The sequence below is a fragment of the Boleophthalmus pectinirostris genome, unplaced genomic scaffold, assembly GCF_026225935.1.
Source record: "Boleophthalmus pectinirostris isolate CB_2022bp ecotype Guang Dong unplaced genomic scaffold, ASM2622593v1 HiC_scaffold_13, whole genome shotgun sequence".
In the NCBI taxonomy this organism is placed as follows: Eukaryota; Metazoa; Chordata; class Actinopteri; order Gobiiformes; family Gobiidae; genus Boleophthalmus; species Boleophthalmus pectinirostris.
In genome coordinates this window covers 5313177-5329256 of record NW_026571036.1, presented here as the reverse complement: position 1 = coordinate 5329256, position 16080 = coordinate 5313177, and the positions used below count along the sequence as shown (strand labels likewise).

General features: G+C 39.2%; 2 protein-coding genes across 2 annotated transcripts in view; one reads left to right on the top strand and one right to left on the bottom strand.

Annotated features, from left to right (window-relative positions):
* Positions 1–505: 505 nt before the first annotated feature.
* On the bottom strand, positions 506–11183 carry mrpl19 (mitochondrial ribosomal protein L19). The gene is made up of 6 exons (XM_020935575.2): positions 11078–11183; positions 8226–8340; positions 8005–8123; positions 7782–7916; positions 5295–5476; positions 506–3029 (listed from the first exon to the last, which is right to left on the bottom strand). The coding sequence occupies exons 1-6, from the start codon at positions 11154–11156 to the stop codon at positions 2799–2801; spliced, it is 861 nt and encodes a 286-aa protein (XP_020791234.1). The 5' UTR covers positions 11157–11183; the 3' UTR covers positions 506–2798.
* A 3115-nt stretch (positions 11184–14298) lies between these two features.
* LOC110173885 (protein eva-1 homolog A) overlaps positions 14299–16080 on the top strand; it is a 195952-nt gene continuing 194170 nt past the window's right edge. The window contains exon 1 of the mRNA XM_055149562.1: positions 14299–14634. Within this exon, the coding sequence (XP_055005537.1) occupies positions 14526–14634 (109 nt within the window). The 5' untranslated portion in view covers positions 14299–14525. The remainder of the gene's footprint in view (positions 14635–16080) is intronic.

Below are 16080 nucleotides of genomic sequence, written 5' to 3'. Positions count from 1 at the left end.
GGTTCCTTGTTGTAAAATGCTTTTGAGTGCCTTGAAAGTGGAAAAGTGCTGTAGAAAAATGTGACTGTTTGACAAATTTGAAAAAAATCTACTACGTAATTGAGCAAAATTTGTCCCAGTACAGATATCTTGTATAAGTTTTATGTCCGATAATCAGGAAGTGTGTGTTAGCATGCTAGTTGTTTTTAGATTTACTTTTTGAAGCACTTTTAAACTCGTCATGGTGAATAATTAGGACGCTCTTAATATATAAGGTAAGTGAGGAAGAACTTTGAACCGCTGCAAACTGTTTAAAAGGAACAAGCTCTGTTTTTCATGTTTGTAAGACGGTAAAAATCATGTACAGCACCTTTAAATAAATAAAAAAAATTGAATTAGAACAGTATTAACGTGAAATTACTATATTTTTGATCATTACAACATCCAACCATCGTCCTCGTCTTTGGTCTCAGTCACAAAACCTCAGTCAAACAAACGAGAAAATAAAAACACATCTTTTCCTTTGGACTTTTATTATATAAATCATGTTTAAAGCGCGTTCACGGTTTCATTACTATTTACATTTTCAAACATTTCCAAAACAACAAACAATTCAACAGTGGCGTCCGTGTGTTTGCAGGAGCACACGTGGGAACGATAAAGCTGCGACAGTTTGCAAGTCAAAGGCTGAGAATCTAAAAGAAGTTTTTAGTTTGTTTGTACATGATAATTATTATTTTGAAAAGTGGGATAAAGTAAAATGTCAGTACAGAGCAGTTAGAATGTATGGGGTAGGTGGGGTGCAATTGGAATACAAGCTGAAGTGAGTTTTAAAAGGGAAATATTACGCAAAAAAAAGACTTTCATGAGCTTTTAGGCATGTTATAACAGTGTTCCCTCATTTTTAGTATACTCAGAGTTGTATCACTGGACCTCTTTCTGTTATTGAGTTTAGGGACGAACGATCTATTGTTTTGAACTGAAAATTGCGATCTCAGATAACACAATTTTGGGAGCGTCAAAGCTACAGTTTTTTGCAGTGCTCCTAAAGCCCAATTTAAGGGCGAAGTTTGGTTCTGCATTGATGCACACTGCCGCAGTCGCTTTGTCGCCGTCATTTTTGATTTATGGGTCTGTGTGGAGGTTTATGTGCACCAAAGTAATTCACCGCCACAAAGCGAGGAAGCTAGGATTTAAACCTGGTGTTCATGTAAAGTTTAACATGAACCATCTCCAACGCGATAGAAGCACAGAACAGACTCACCATCAGCAGCACATCCTCTATCACAGAAAGAACACTCATATTCCACTGAGTCATGTCCTGACTTCAGTGTGAACGGCCAAAGCGCATTCATCCAACCTACACGTTATCAACAAGCCACAAACGTCACTATTCTGCGCTGAACTCTGTGTCACTGAAGCAACGCACATCACCACTCACCACTCTTGGCTACGTCTCTGCACCCACTAGAGATGCGCGGATGGCGGTTACAGCTGCGGACTCCGCGGCTAAACCGCGAGTCGGGCGGATGACGTGACGAAAAATAATATTTTAATTAAATTCGGGCGGGTGGCGGTTTCACTACTCAAATAAAAAACTCTGATCTCGGAGGAAATGGGAGGGGACCGAGTGGATGGCGGGCGGGTGCGGTTTTGAAAACTGGTTAAAAACTGTGGTTGCAAATGGACAGCGGGCGGATGATGAGTTTTGTGATGCGGTTGCGGATGAAAAAGTAGCCCATCCGCGCACCTCTAGCACCCACATGTTCCTTTCAACAGACGTCGCTGCCGCTGTCCCACAAAACACCAAAACGCCAAAAACCTCGTCCTTCTCCTTCTCAATCTCCTCCTTAAAACAAGTAAGTTGTTCATGTTCTGGCTCCGGTACGAGAGGAACTTTAAAATCTCCAGGTGCTCGATGCTGCGTCCATGTTTGGACAACTTCCGTAAACACAGAGACGCTCGCTGCGGTTGACGTCGTCGTGTCTCCAGTGCACATGTGGGAACACTTTTGGACTGTTCAACGTTCACACTGGAGTCACAGACAAGTCACATTTAATTGGAAATGTGAACGACGTCGCAAAAACATCGGATTTCACCAAAAAAATCTAAATTGAGCGTTAAGCCCTGCAGTCTGAACGCAGCGTTAGTCCGACAGAAGCTGAACCGCATCAAGGAGCGAGCAGTTTTTTTTTCAGCGCTTATAGTTTATGCAAATGAGCCGTGTGGTTTTAAGTTTCGTCTGTAAAATGTAAACAAACGTGCCAAAGCTGCATTAAACAGGAAAGTGGAGCACAGAATGTATGAGGAGCGGTGGTAGAGAGGACCAATCACAGCCCTTATTGTCTGCGTAAATTGATCTTTACATTTACGGTCCAGCGTCAAATCGTCAGTGCAGGACTTGAGTATCATGCAAGTTTCTGTGATGTTTGCAAATGTTCGAGTGCACTGAAACTTCATTTGAAAAAAAAAAAAGGTGGATGAAATCGAAATATCTGCCAGAAAAATTTAGTTTTTTCTTAAAATCGTTCAGCCCTAATTGAGTTGTTTCAAATCAATATTACACTTAAAATACGACGTGACCAAAATGGGAAATAATGATCTATGCATGTCATAGTTCAACAAACACTGAGAAGAAACCATTAAAAGTCCATTTAGCATATGTTTACTTTAAGAATATCCAAATATATGAACCGTTTGTCCCTGTCCTTCATTCAGTTCTCAGCCTTTGACACAGTAAATATAAATATAAGTCCGTCTGTGAGCGCTCTGGTCTCGTGTTGAATCCTGTTTTCAGTTTTGGACACGTCTCTCCGCTCTCATGACGGCTGTTGTGCCATCTCCCTGTCGTACTCGGCCTGGAGCTCCTCCCGCAAGCGGCTGGTGTCGTACTCTTTGAGCATGTCGTACTCGAGCCAAGGCTGGGCCCACTTCTGAGCGTGCTCCAGCTGCTCGGGGCTCAGGATCTGATCAAAGGCGATGCCCTGGACGTTGTACTTGGGCCTCTCCCAGCGCTTGGACCACGGCTTGGGACGCATCCTCACCTTCATCTGAGGAAACAACAGAACAATCGTCAAAATCTGAGGTCTGAGGGCTCCAGCTCCAACCTGTCGTCCCAAAAACGAGACTCAAAAGCCGGGGAAAGCGGGCCTTTTCTGTCCCAAACTTTAAAACACTCTCTATCCTTACAATAAGAGCGCCCCCTTCAGTCGATTCTTTTAAGTCTTGTTTAAAAACACACTTTTACTCACTGGCTTTTAACACAGTGTTATTTGCTATTTTTCTATTTGCAAATGTTTGTATTTTCTAATTTTTGTATTTTTTATGTTTTTAACTGACTTGCTTATTTTTTATTTTATGCTTTATTTTATTTAATGTGTTAGTTTATATTATGCCTTCTCTGTGCAGCACTTTGGAGACTTGTGTTGGTAAAATGTGCTCTACAAATAAAGTTGGATTGGACTGGAAGATTGTGTCACTGATATCTCCAGAAATCAGACTATAACTAGAAAAGCAGTCAGAGAGCGCAGACCTCCGCCAAGGACTACCCCCATTTTTTATATAAATTGCGATAAAATCAGTCTTCTGGATCAGATCCGGATCAGCCTTTGGAATATGAAAGAGGATCCCATTGTCCATCCCTGAGTCAAATTTCATGGGGTTTGGTCAAATAATTAACCGAGATATTGAGAAACTTAAATTTTTGGCCCCATTTACCACAATGTTAACTAAAATTTCAAAGTGATCCAGAATCCAGGATTTCTTCCGGATCAGCCCCAAAATGAAATCAGTTCTTCCTTTTCACATTTCCAACAAATCCTGAAAATTTCATCAAAATCGTCCATAACTTTTTTGAGTTATGTTGCTAACAGACAAACAGACAAACAACAGACAAACAAACAAACAAACAGACAAACGCCGGCAAAAACATAACCTCCTTGGTGGAGGTAATAAGATTTTGCATGTAAAAATACCCAGAGTATTTAAATGTATCTTGGTCCATCTGATGTGAGTAATCAGATTTCTTTTTGATTGTTCACAGTTCTTCAGGTTTTGCCAAGGAAAATTATGCAAAAAGGGCAAATGTGAGGCACGTATAATTATGAATTCTATATATTAATTATACTTGTGGTATGTAAATGTGGTATGTGTAGAAAAATATGACCATCATTGTTAAGTTCATTCTCAAAACCTGTTCAGACGGCATCACTGGCCAGGACAATGGAATATTCATGCTGCTTCAATGATGTGATAAAAAGCACTTTGTGAATGAGTGTAGTACTGTAGTACACACTTGTCCTGCAGGTGGTGCTGTTGGTCCTGCTGGGACATGGGTTGTACAATTATTTCAGGTGGTTACCACTTGCCACACTTATGGGGAAATGTGTACAAGCTATAGAATATTCCCCTTATTCATTAACCTATCTTATTCTATCACCTCATGGTCACAGGCCTCAACCAAACTGAAACCCTCTGTTCATTTTACAAACTGATCCTTAAGCTGCTTGACAAAAAGCCCAGACACTGACACCACTGTGAAATTTTTAAGAAACATCAACTTTTTAACTTGGATCATTTCACCAATTTGAATCATCTTAAATTACTTTTAAGTGTCTTAACTGTGATACACCATTGTATTCATAATTTGGCAGGACCATAAAATGTTCACACAGACTGAACACAAGAGGAGCTGCTAGTGGTAATTGCATTGTTCCTACGTACGGGAAAACTCTTGGTCAGTCTCTTTCTCTTTTAAAGGGGCCAGACCGTGGAAATGTTTACCAGATGATTTAAAATTGGAAACAAATAACAAATTTAAAGTGAAATGAAAGTTATTGTATGTTTCCAATCAAAAATGCATCCACTGAAAATGTACTGTATATATTTTACCTGTAGGTAACTTATGTGTCTTGTATTCTCTGTTTTTATGCATGTGGTTTATATTTTTTTTCTATGGACAGGTGTTGTTGTGCTAAAACACTAAACACTAAACAACAAAGCACTGCATCTGGCTTGTCTAATATGATTGTGATGTCCTTAATAAACATAAAAAAAATTGTCAAACTCCAACGCGTTTCATCAGATTCTTATTGTTGGTATATAAAATATGCCAATCCAGACATATTAAATTGCCATCATTGCCAAGTTAATTTTGCAATGGAGGCCCCATGTCAGTTACATGGTCTCAGTCTACAAAGGAACCCCTGCGTAATACAACATGAAATACACTTTTATTATCTGACACAAAGTCATAGAGAAAAGATCTACAGTGTATAAAAAATATTCTACATGGAGACACGAGCTGTAATCGTGACCTTGTTTAGAGGCACTTCTCCAGAAGAGGGCGCTGGCACAGGCTTCATGTCGGGGTCCACGGTGCTGTACTCGGGCAGAGCGTCTCTCAGGTACATAAGATTGTCGTCCAGTCTCTTCTCCAGCTTCAACAGCTCCACCTGCTGGATACGAGGGTTATACAGCTCGTAGCAGATCTCCACTCCTGAAACAAACACACACACACACAGTTTATTTAAGCTTTACTCATGAAATGTCTAGTATAAATAAATAAAAAATCATTTTTTTGTCAGTGAACAGGTTTAAAAAGCTTAGCTGAAGAAGAGTTTCAGGTTTGGTGAGGTATTTTTTCCCTCACGAGTAACATTCACTGGACACAAACACAAGTGCCCTCATACATGGAGCTTTCTTACAAACATATTAGTATATAAGTGGATAAGACTTTATTTTCAGGTTTTTCTTGGTTTGGAGGATAGTACCTGTAGTTAAAGGTTGTATGGAGGATTTTTTTTGTTTCAAATTGTCAATGATAGATTATAGATGCAGTAGCCTTGTAATTATGATAACCAAAAAAAGAGAATAAAAATTCATCAACTCTGGACGTGGTGGGGCTAAACATTTGCCAATAGATAACGACACTGCCTCGTTATCTGTGAGCTGACAGGCTGTCAATCAAACTCCCTACGATTCTAGTGTAACTGACTTGCCTGCGCCGCCGGTACGTGGTTTACGTACGACTGTCACACAGTCCACAGACGCAAGACGCACAGACGCTGTTTACTCCACCAACGCAACAGTTCTTAGCGGCTTTTTTTGACCTATATCTTCCTCGCAGTTCGCACAAAGTTTGTTGCAATGGCGACAAGAATCCAGGAGCAGTTCGCCGCAAAAGAAAGTCCGTTTTTGAGGTCGCTGAAAGAAGAAGACAAGGGGAAAAGCAGCGAAGCCAAACTAAGGTGATTCTTGAAGATTCATTCCAGCGATGGCGCGACTGAAGCAGACGAAGGGTCTAAAGACTGACGCACTGGTCCACAAAATTACTCCTGGACAGGAAACTTCTGCTTATTATGAAAACGTACTTATTTCCAAGAGTTAGACAAACGTTTTTCAGGACACGAATGCGATATCCTATGTCTGAAAACGTCATTTTCAAGGCAAAGAAAGAGTCCACTTGCTGCTGCGTGTTGTAGTAGTAGCTTCATTCGCACTGAATCTCCGCGCAACCTTCTCTGCACCCCTTTCCTGCTCCTGTCCCCGCTGCCCGTTCCGCTCTTCTCCCCGCTCCTCACTTCTCCGTCTTGCTTAACCAACACTGTAGTTAGTTGTTTACAAGTCATGTGCAGCACCGGCTGTAAACAAACCTGTTTCTGGCGTAAGGAGGAGGAGGGAGGAGGTGTTTCTACGTAGGAGCTGTAGGGGAGGGGGGGGGGTTTCACGCATGCGCAACATTTGAAAAAGGACAAACAGTCGCTGGATTTCTCGTTCCTTGGAAAATCCTCTATACAACCTTTAATATTTATCACAGTTTTATAAAAGAATTAAGAGACTATTTGTGAAGAAAGGCTGAGAAGAAAAGTACAAAAATACAGGAAGCAGTGTTGAGCTGTAAAACGGAATCCTGGAAAAATGTAGAGACAATTTACACACAGCGAAGTCATTTATTTTTATGAGTCTAATCTTAACTATCTATAAAACTACAGATGTTTTAGACGTTCTGGCTCTTTTTAACATTATTGTTGCTAGGTTAAAGAACTGGAGTTCCCTCTACACTTGTCATATTTGCTGTTAAATGTTAAATTATAACCTTCACCAGAAAACTAGGCATATTTTTCAAATCCATCATATGCTTTTCTCCATGCAGATGTTATTGCTTTGTCTGGAATGTTTCACAGTATGGCTTTAAACCTTTCTATCTTTCTATTTTTACTCTTTTGTTATTATATTAGTAGTTCATATTTAGTTCATATTTGTAAAAGGAAACACAAAACATATCTTTTTAATTTAGCTTTTAATTTAAACTAATTTTGTATTTTAATTTATTATTAGATTTGTTTAAAATTTAATTACTATTATTTTACTTAGTTTTTATAAAATTTTAGCTCTCCACTTTTTATTTATTTATTTATTTACTATAAACTTTAGGAGCTTTAGGTTTTATTCTTCTGTCTATTTGCTCTATATATAAGTGCTATACATATAAAGTTTGATTAAAATATGGAAATACTGTCCCTTGTGGAACAATAAAGTTTGTCTGAGTCTAAATTTAAGACCAAGTTACAGGTCAGATCTGTGGAGAACCCCGCTCACAGTCAGTTTGTTTTTCTAGGTATTTTTGAGCCATAAAACCACCTGAAATTGAATAAATGTAAAGTGGACCCGTTTAATGTCACACCGTGGAACATTCCAGGCAGAGAAATGACATATCCTTTGTTAGATTTACATTTTTTCCCATAAAATTTCAGACGTAAAGAAATTGTGTTGTGTTAGAATAGTCAGAAGGCTGTGGTCACCTTGGTTGTCGATGATGTTCCGGAGCACAAACGTGGCCCCCAGCCCGTTCCCTCTTCTCTGGATACAGATCCCCACAAAACGATGGACTTTCCCGCTGGCGTTTGGATCGGACATCGTCACGGCCAGAATACTCCCTGGAAAAACACACAAACACGCAAACAAATCAGCTCAAATCTACTGGAGATGAAGAAATAACGCTGGAAATATTTTGGTTTTCCTCACCAGCGTAGAACTCCGGGATCTCCAGGACTTTCCTCCTTCGGATCATGTCTTTCCGCTCCATGGAAAACTTGAGCGGGTTTGTTCTTTGTCGGGGAGGGACGAACTCAGGGCTCAGGAACCTCAAATTAAACAAATAAAATAATGTTAAAGTTAAGGAAATGCAATATATCCTCGGCACAGGCTTATTTCTAGTCGTTTCCGTTCGTTGTAACGGTTCATACTTGCGCTGAGACGCTGCCGTCTGCGTCTTGTCGATGATCACAGGTTTGGAGGGAGGGATGAATTTTCCTGGTTTGTCCCCGGGAGAGAGAAAACACGTCGAAGTGGACAACATCCCTGCGCAAAACACGCTTGGGTTTAATTATTTTCACATTAAAATAAATCAAAGATATGTATGTAAATTAGGGACGGGCACTCGGTGAAATTTTCTTAATCGATCGTCGGAAGAATTAACGATCGATTATCGATTAATCATTAACGTTTTTATATAAAAATTATCATCATTACGACATATAAACCGTAACGACTCTAGAGCCACATCAGCCCGTTTGACATTTTAATGTGTTTAATTTAGTTTTGCGCAACTCTCACAGAAACGAAACTTAAAACTGCATCGCTAATTTGCATAAACTCAGCGAAGATAAAACTCCAGCTCTTGTGTCGCTGATGTGGTTCAATTTCTGTTGGATTAAAGGTTGTATGGAAGATTTTCCAATCAAAGAGAAACGCAGTGACAGTTTTTCAAATGTTGCGCTTCGCTCCTCTTCCCCTTCTCTTCTTCTTTCAGCGACGTCAAAAACAGACTTTCTTTTGCAGCGAACTGGTCGTGGATTCTTGTCCGGCGTTACAACACACTTTGTGCAAACTGAGACGAAGCTACAGTTCCAAAAAGACGCTAAGAACCGCTGTTTTGGTCGAGTAAACAGCATCAGTGCGTGAGAGACAAACACGTAAACCACATAATCCCCGCATCCCGGCAAGTCGGTGACACTAGAAAGGTAAGGAGTTTGGTTGACAACCCAACAACCAATAGATAAAGAGGTAGCCTTGTTATCTATTGGTTCATGTTTATCTGCCCCCACCACGTCCACAGCTGATAGATTTTCATTCTTTTTATTTTGGTCATCATAATTACAAGGCTGCTGCATCTCTATAATTCTATTTTGAACTTTCATCGACAATTTGAAACAAAAAAAAATCCTCCATACAACCTTTAAAAGACATGACTCAGGTGAATACAGGTTAGTGTGACCAGATTTGCGTTTGTCAAAACCAGGACAGCGTACGGGGGGAGGGGGGCGGGGCCTCGTCATCCACATTGAGCGACTCTCACCTGGAAAAACTTTTCCCACTGGACACAGAAACATATGTGCTGCTTTATCCACTGTGCACATGGACTCACACTTGTCCCGAACGGAAAGCGTGGACTTTCTTGTACAAATCATCATTGCACATCATTCATATTTGCACTTTACGCTGCAGACTGACCCACTGTTTGTGTCTCGCTCCTTCTGATGCAGAGAGCTACACGTACAGACCCTGTTTGGTCGCTCTACGCTACGCACAGCAACCTACATTTGGTTTGTCGATTAAAATGAACGTAATCGATGAAATTCTTAATGATCAATTATCGATTAATCGACTAATCATGCCCATCCCTAATGTAAATAATATAAAGAGAGAAAGAAACATCAAACTTAAAGATGCGTTGTGTGACTTTTTAGCTTTCCACTTTCAGATAGACCAAACCAGACCAGATTACAGGTCAGATCTGGGGAGAGGCGACCCCGCTCCCAGTCAGAATGTCTGTTTTTCCACGTATTTTTGAGCAATAAAACTACGAGGAATTGAATAAATGTAATGTAGAGCTGTTTAATGTCATACTGTGGATTATTAATGAGAAATGATGTATCCATAGAAACAAGCAGGTGACGGATCCTCCACCAAAAATGTTACACAATGTTACTCTTGTAAAATAAACCATAAATACATTTAACAAAAAGACACAATAAGCTTAAAAGAAGATGCCACGTCAGGTCTGTGTCATAACAAAGTGCATGGATTTTTAAGATATTGTCGAGTCAAAAAAAAGCTCCCACAACTGCGTAAAAACGTTTAATGACATGTTAAGAAATATGTGAAGAAGAGCAGTAAACCCAGTCATTCAGACCACCTGGTTTAGACCAGTTTCAGTTCATTTCAGTCTGGTTTCCAGTCATTCAGTTTAGACCTGGTTTAGACTGGTTTAGACCTGGTTTTCTGGTTTAGAGTCCTGGTTTACCTGGTTTTCGACCTCCGTTTAGACCTGGTTTAGTCCTGGTTTATCTGGTTTAGATCTGGTTTAGACCTGGTTTAGACCTGGTTTAGATTTAGACCGGTTTAGACCTTTAGACCTGGTTTAGACCTGAACCTTCCTTTAGACCTGTTTAGTTTAGATCCTGTTTAGACCTGGTTTATAGACCTGGAGAGTTTAGACCTGGTTTAGAGTTTAGACCCTTTAGATTTAGACCTGGTTTAGACCTGGTTTAGACCTTTAGACCTGGTTTAGACCTGGTTTAGACCTGGTTTAGACCTGGTTTAGACCTGGTTTAGACCTGGTTTAGACCTGGTTTAGATTTTAGACCTGGTTTAGACCGTTTAGACCTGGTTTAGACCTGGTTTAGACCTGGTTTAGACCTGGTTTAGACCTGGTTTAGACCTGGTTTAGACCTGGTTTAGACCTGGTTTAGACCTGGTTTAGACCCTGGTTTAGACCTGGTTTAGACCTGGTTTAGACCTGGTTTAGACCTGGTTTAGAGTTTAGACCTGGTTTAGACCGGGTTTAGACTTGGGTTTAGACCTGATATGGTCATATTTCAGAGCTAGTTTACTCCTGGTTTAGAACTGGTTTAAAACTGAAATAAAACTTAAATAATCCTGATTTATTGTATAAATTGGGTCAAATCGCTGGTTTTGTATAAATCTGCGGGGACCGGGGACGTCTGATCCTCCTGCGCATAAATCTGATAAATCCTCCGTTTCCGTGGCATTAATAAACGTGCGCTGGTAAAAATAAAACTCCCGCATTACTCACGTTCATGCTGGCGCTGCTGGAGTCGTAAGGATCGTAAATAAAGTGCGCATTTGTGGAGGTTTGTGCAGCACGACGCCATGTCTGACCTTCCGCTGTCACATGTGAGAGGACGGGCACCGCGGAGGGACAAAAAGAACCTCCGCGCGTTCGGTCTGTGTAATGACGGAGAGTGTCCACAAGAGGGCGGGAGAGTGTCGCTGTGTCCTGTTAATTTTATAGTTTGTTAATCTTTGTATAATTTGTATTTATTTATAGGTGTGTAATAAAAATAAATAAATAAATAAATAAAAAATAATAATAATAATAATAAATAATGATAATGATAATAATAATAATAATTAATAATAATAATAATACCTCTCCCTGGACTTTTTTATTCAATTTTATTTAATTTTTTTCCTGTATATTTTGTTTTATCAGAAACAGAAAATTTATTTATTTTTATTTTTAATTAATTTTTTCTCCATTAATAATAATAATAATAATAATGATAATAATAATAATAATAATAATAATAATAATAATAATAGACTGTATTTAGAAATTATCTGGACGCAGGAGCTCACAATAAAATAACATCACAATAAAATATAAAAATAAAAGAGTATAAAATATAAATGGTAATAATAAATTCTAAATAGCAAAAATATTAGCAAGAGACAGCTGTCAAATAAGACAGTAATAATAATAATAATAATAATAATAATAATAATAATAATAATAATAATAATAATAATAATACCTCTCCCTGGACTTTTTTATTCAATTTTATTTTATTTTTTTCCTGTATATTTTGTTTTATCAGAAACAGAAAATTTATTTATTTTTATTTTTAATTAATTTTTTCTCCATTAATAATAATAATAATAATAATAATAATAATAATAATAATAATAATAATAATAATAATAATAGACTGTATTTAGAAATTATCTGGACACAGTAGCTCACAATAAAATAACAACATCACAATAAAATATAAAAACAAAAGAGCATAAAATATAAATGGTAATAATAAATTCTAAATAAATAGCAAAAAAGAGCAAAAGACAGGTGTCAAATAAGAGGGTAATATAATAATAATAATAATAATAATAATAATAATAATAATAAAGATGATGATAATAATAATAATAATAATAATAATAATAATAATACCTCTCCCTGGACTTTTTTATTCAATTTTATTTTTTATTTTTTTCCTGTATTATTTGTTTTATCAGAAACAGAAAATGTTTTTATTTTTATTTTTAATTTATTTTTTCTTCATTAATAATAATAATAATAATAATAATAATAATAATAATAATAATAGACTGTATTTAGAAATTATCTGGACACAGTAGCTCACAATAAAATAACAACATCACAATAAAATATAAAAACAAAAGAGTATAAAATATAAATGGTAATAATAAATTCTAAATAAATAGCAAAAATATTAGCAAGAGACAGCTGTCAAATAAGACAGTAATAATAATAATAATAATAATAATAATAATAATAATAATAATAATAATAATAATAATAATAATAATACCTCTCCCTGGACTTTTTTATTCAATTTTATTTTATTTTTTTCCTGTATATTTTGTTTTATCAGAAACAGAAAATGTATTTATTTTTTTATTTTTATTTTTATCCATTAATAATAATAATAATAATAATAACAAATAAAAATAACATAAAAATAAAAAAATTTTCTGTTTCTGATAAAACAAAATATACAGGAAAAAGAGGAAAAAGGACATTTGGGGCTATGGGGAATGAAATGGTCAATGAGTGGGAAGTACTGTGCTTCATTTTATAAAATAAAATTCAATAAAAAAATTTAAAAGTCCATTTGGGAGAGGTATTAATATTTATTTATTTATTTATTTATTTATTTATTTTGTGATGGGGTACGACTGGTTAAACCTTTAACTGGTGGTGGAGGTTTTTCACAGGTGTCATATCATATTACAGTGTGTTTACCGTTTTTTCACTTTTCACTACAGACAAACAAACTCATCCATCCTTCATCCGACAGGGGCTCCAGGGACCATGTAACTGGAGAGTTGCCGGTTAAACAGCTCTGATAAGTGCCTGCTGTCGTGTCCTTGGGCAAGACACTTTATTCCCGTTTGCCTGTACAGCCGCACTTTGAAGAGCGTGTCAAACTTGAAGTCATCGTATTGATATCGGTGTCTGAGCTGAAAAAGCTGGATCAGTGCACGACTAATGAATAACGAATAAAGAATGACGAACATCCAGGATCTCCATGGACACAAGTAACTGACCCCACTAGGTCAGCTCTATGGAGAGGCAACCCCACTCATCTGTAATTGATTAAATGCAAGATGGATATGTCTAACGTGATACTCTGGATCATCAGGAGAGCTCTAGGTAATGACGAGATCGCAGATACAAGCAGCCGAAATGAGTTTCCCCTGCAAGGTAGTTGGGTGCTCCCTTAGAGATAGAGTGAGGAGCTCAGTCACACGGGAGGAGCTCGGAGTAGAGCCGCTGCTCCTCCACATGAAGAGGAGCAGCTGAGGTGGCTCGGGCATCTGTCCCGGATGCCTCCTGGACTCTTCCCTCTGGAGGTGTTCCAAGCATATCCCACCGGGAGGAGGCCTCGGGGAAGACCCAGGACACGCTGGAGGGACCTTGTCCCTGCAGAGGAGCTGGAGAAATTGTATGTATGAAAGTCTGGGCCTCCCTGCTTAGACTGCCGCCCCTGCGACTGAGCCCTGGATAAAGCAGAAGAAAATGGATGGATCATCAGTCCAGGCAGAGCAATAATATCTGGTTTGCCCTTCACTAGAGATTGGCAATTCCAGCGCTGAAATCATCGAAACAATTCTAGATTCTAGTTTTCTAGCATTTCCTATATTACGCCATGACATCACAAGATGGAATAGTGTTTTCTGTTTGTGTGAATGAAACAAAACACAACTCCAGGTCTGTTTGTGATGAGGAAATAACATTATAACACAGATAATGTGTAATATGGGCGTCATGTACTTTAATAGTACTGAAGTGACGCAGTGCCTCCGTTTGTCCTGCAGGGGGCCCTCTCGCTTCACCCGCTCCCCCTCCCTCTCCACTTCTCTCTCCTACAACCAAAACACACCACCGCGCACTCCGAGCAGCACTCACACGCACCGAGCAGTGGAGGAGGAGGAGGAGGAGGAGGGGGGACTACGCTCTGCCTTTTACCCGCCGCCTGGTGCGCCATTCCCGGATCCACCGCTTCCACACTCGCTCCCTCGCCTCCAGAGCGGCGCGGTGCACTGCTTTGGAGAGAAAACAGACCGGGCGTGAGGATGAGGGAGGAGGAAGACGACATGGAAGCGTACATCTCCCCTACTACGCTACTACGGACAACTTAGCGAACTTTTTTGTTTTGTTTACAGCCGGATTTTTCAATGTTACGGAGAGTTTCGCCAACTTCGAGGCTACAAGGATGTACTGCTCGGATGGAAGTGCTTCAGCCGCTAGTTTGACGCTCCTGCTGGGAATAACGTGGTTCGCCGTGCTCTGCGACCTCACCGAGTGCTCCTCCGACTTATCAGGTTCGTAACTCGGCTCCGTTTCTAAGCGCAAGGTGCTTTTACGCGTTTTACGCATTTACGAACTATGCTTATTGTTTTACGTCAAAAAAAAGTTGGGAGAGTGTTGGAATTTTCGATGGCATTTCTGGAATCGTTGCGGATATGCTTCGTTTGACAGGATTGCCAGGAAAAAAAAAGAAAAAAAAAATCATGCAGTTTGGGTCGAAGTTGCGTGGATAAATGCGTAGTTTAATCAAGTTTTGACGCGCAGGAATGACTCAAAACATCACATACATGCATTACTTTTAACTTTTACGCACTTTTACGCACTCCACGAACGATTTTAAATCAATTTCGACACTTGGAAGTTTTCTTAAGCTGCCTAGAAGAGCAAGTGCACAGGTTACGCACTTGTATTTACGCGTAAAATAGTGCGTAAAACTACTAATAGCCTACTACTGCTACTAATACTACAACTTCTAGGCTGCTACTACTACTGCTACTTCAAAAACAAAGTAGTAGGGGGACTCCTCGCTCGCGGTGTGCATGGCCCGTGCCCGTAGCGTGTCGCAGCATGTCGGGATGTCTTGAGTGCGTTCGCTTCCTTGAGGGGTTGTTGGAAATTACGTGCGTAAAACCGAGCGCGGCGTAATTTGGAGCACTTTTGGCACTCCAGAACGCGTCCGTGGTTGTGTTTTGACGGCGGACTCGGCGGGATTGAGGCGTGTGGTGTTGTGGTTTGCGTAAAGGTGCCTCGGTTATCGGTGCGTGGCGGAGTTTTTTTTTTTTTTTTTTTTTTTTTTAGTTTTGCACAATGGAAATGAATGAGATAGCGCTGTTAATGTGTGACCAGGACTGCGCATTGTCTCCGCGCGCTCAAGTGGTTCCTATGGATTTATGGCGATACTTAGAGTTTTATGGCGAAGTCACTGCAGAGAATGAAATGCAACGTTTAAATCTGGGTTAGACCCTGGTTTAGACCTGATACAGTCCTGTTTTAGCTCTAGTTTACTGGATTAGACCTGACTTAGTCCTGGTTTAGATCTAATATAGTTTTATTTTAACCCTAGTTTACTCCTGGTTTAGACCTGGTTTAGACCTGGGCTAGACCTGGGCTAGACCTGGGTTGGACGTGGGTTAGACCTGGGTTAGATCTGGTTTAGACTTGGTTTAGACCTGGTTGAGTACTGGGTTAGAGTGGGACCTGGGTTAGTCCTGGGTTATTCCTGCTTTAGACCTGGTTTAGACCTGATATAGTCCTATTTTAGCCCTAGTTTACACCTGGATTAGACCTGGTTTAGACTTGGGTTAGACCTGACTTAGTCCTGGTTTAGACTTGGTTTAGATCTGGTTTAGACCTCGTTTAGACCTGACTTAGACCTGATTTAGACCTGAATAAGTACGGGGTTAGGTTTGATTTAGTCCTGGGTTATTCCTCGTTTAGCCCTGATTTAGACCTGGGTTAGA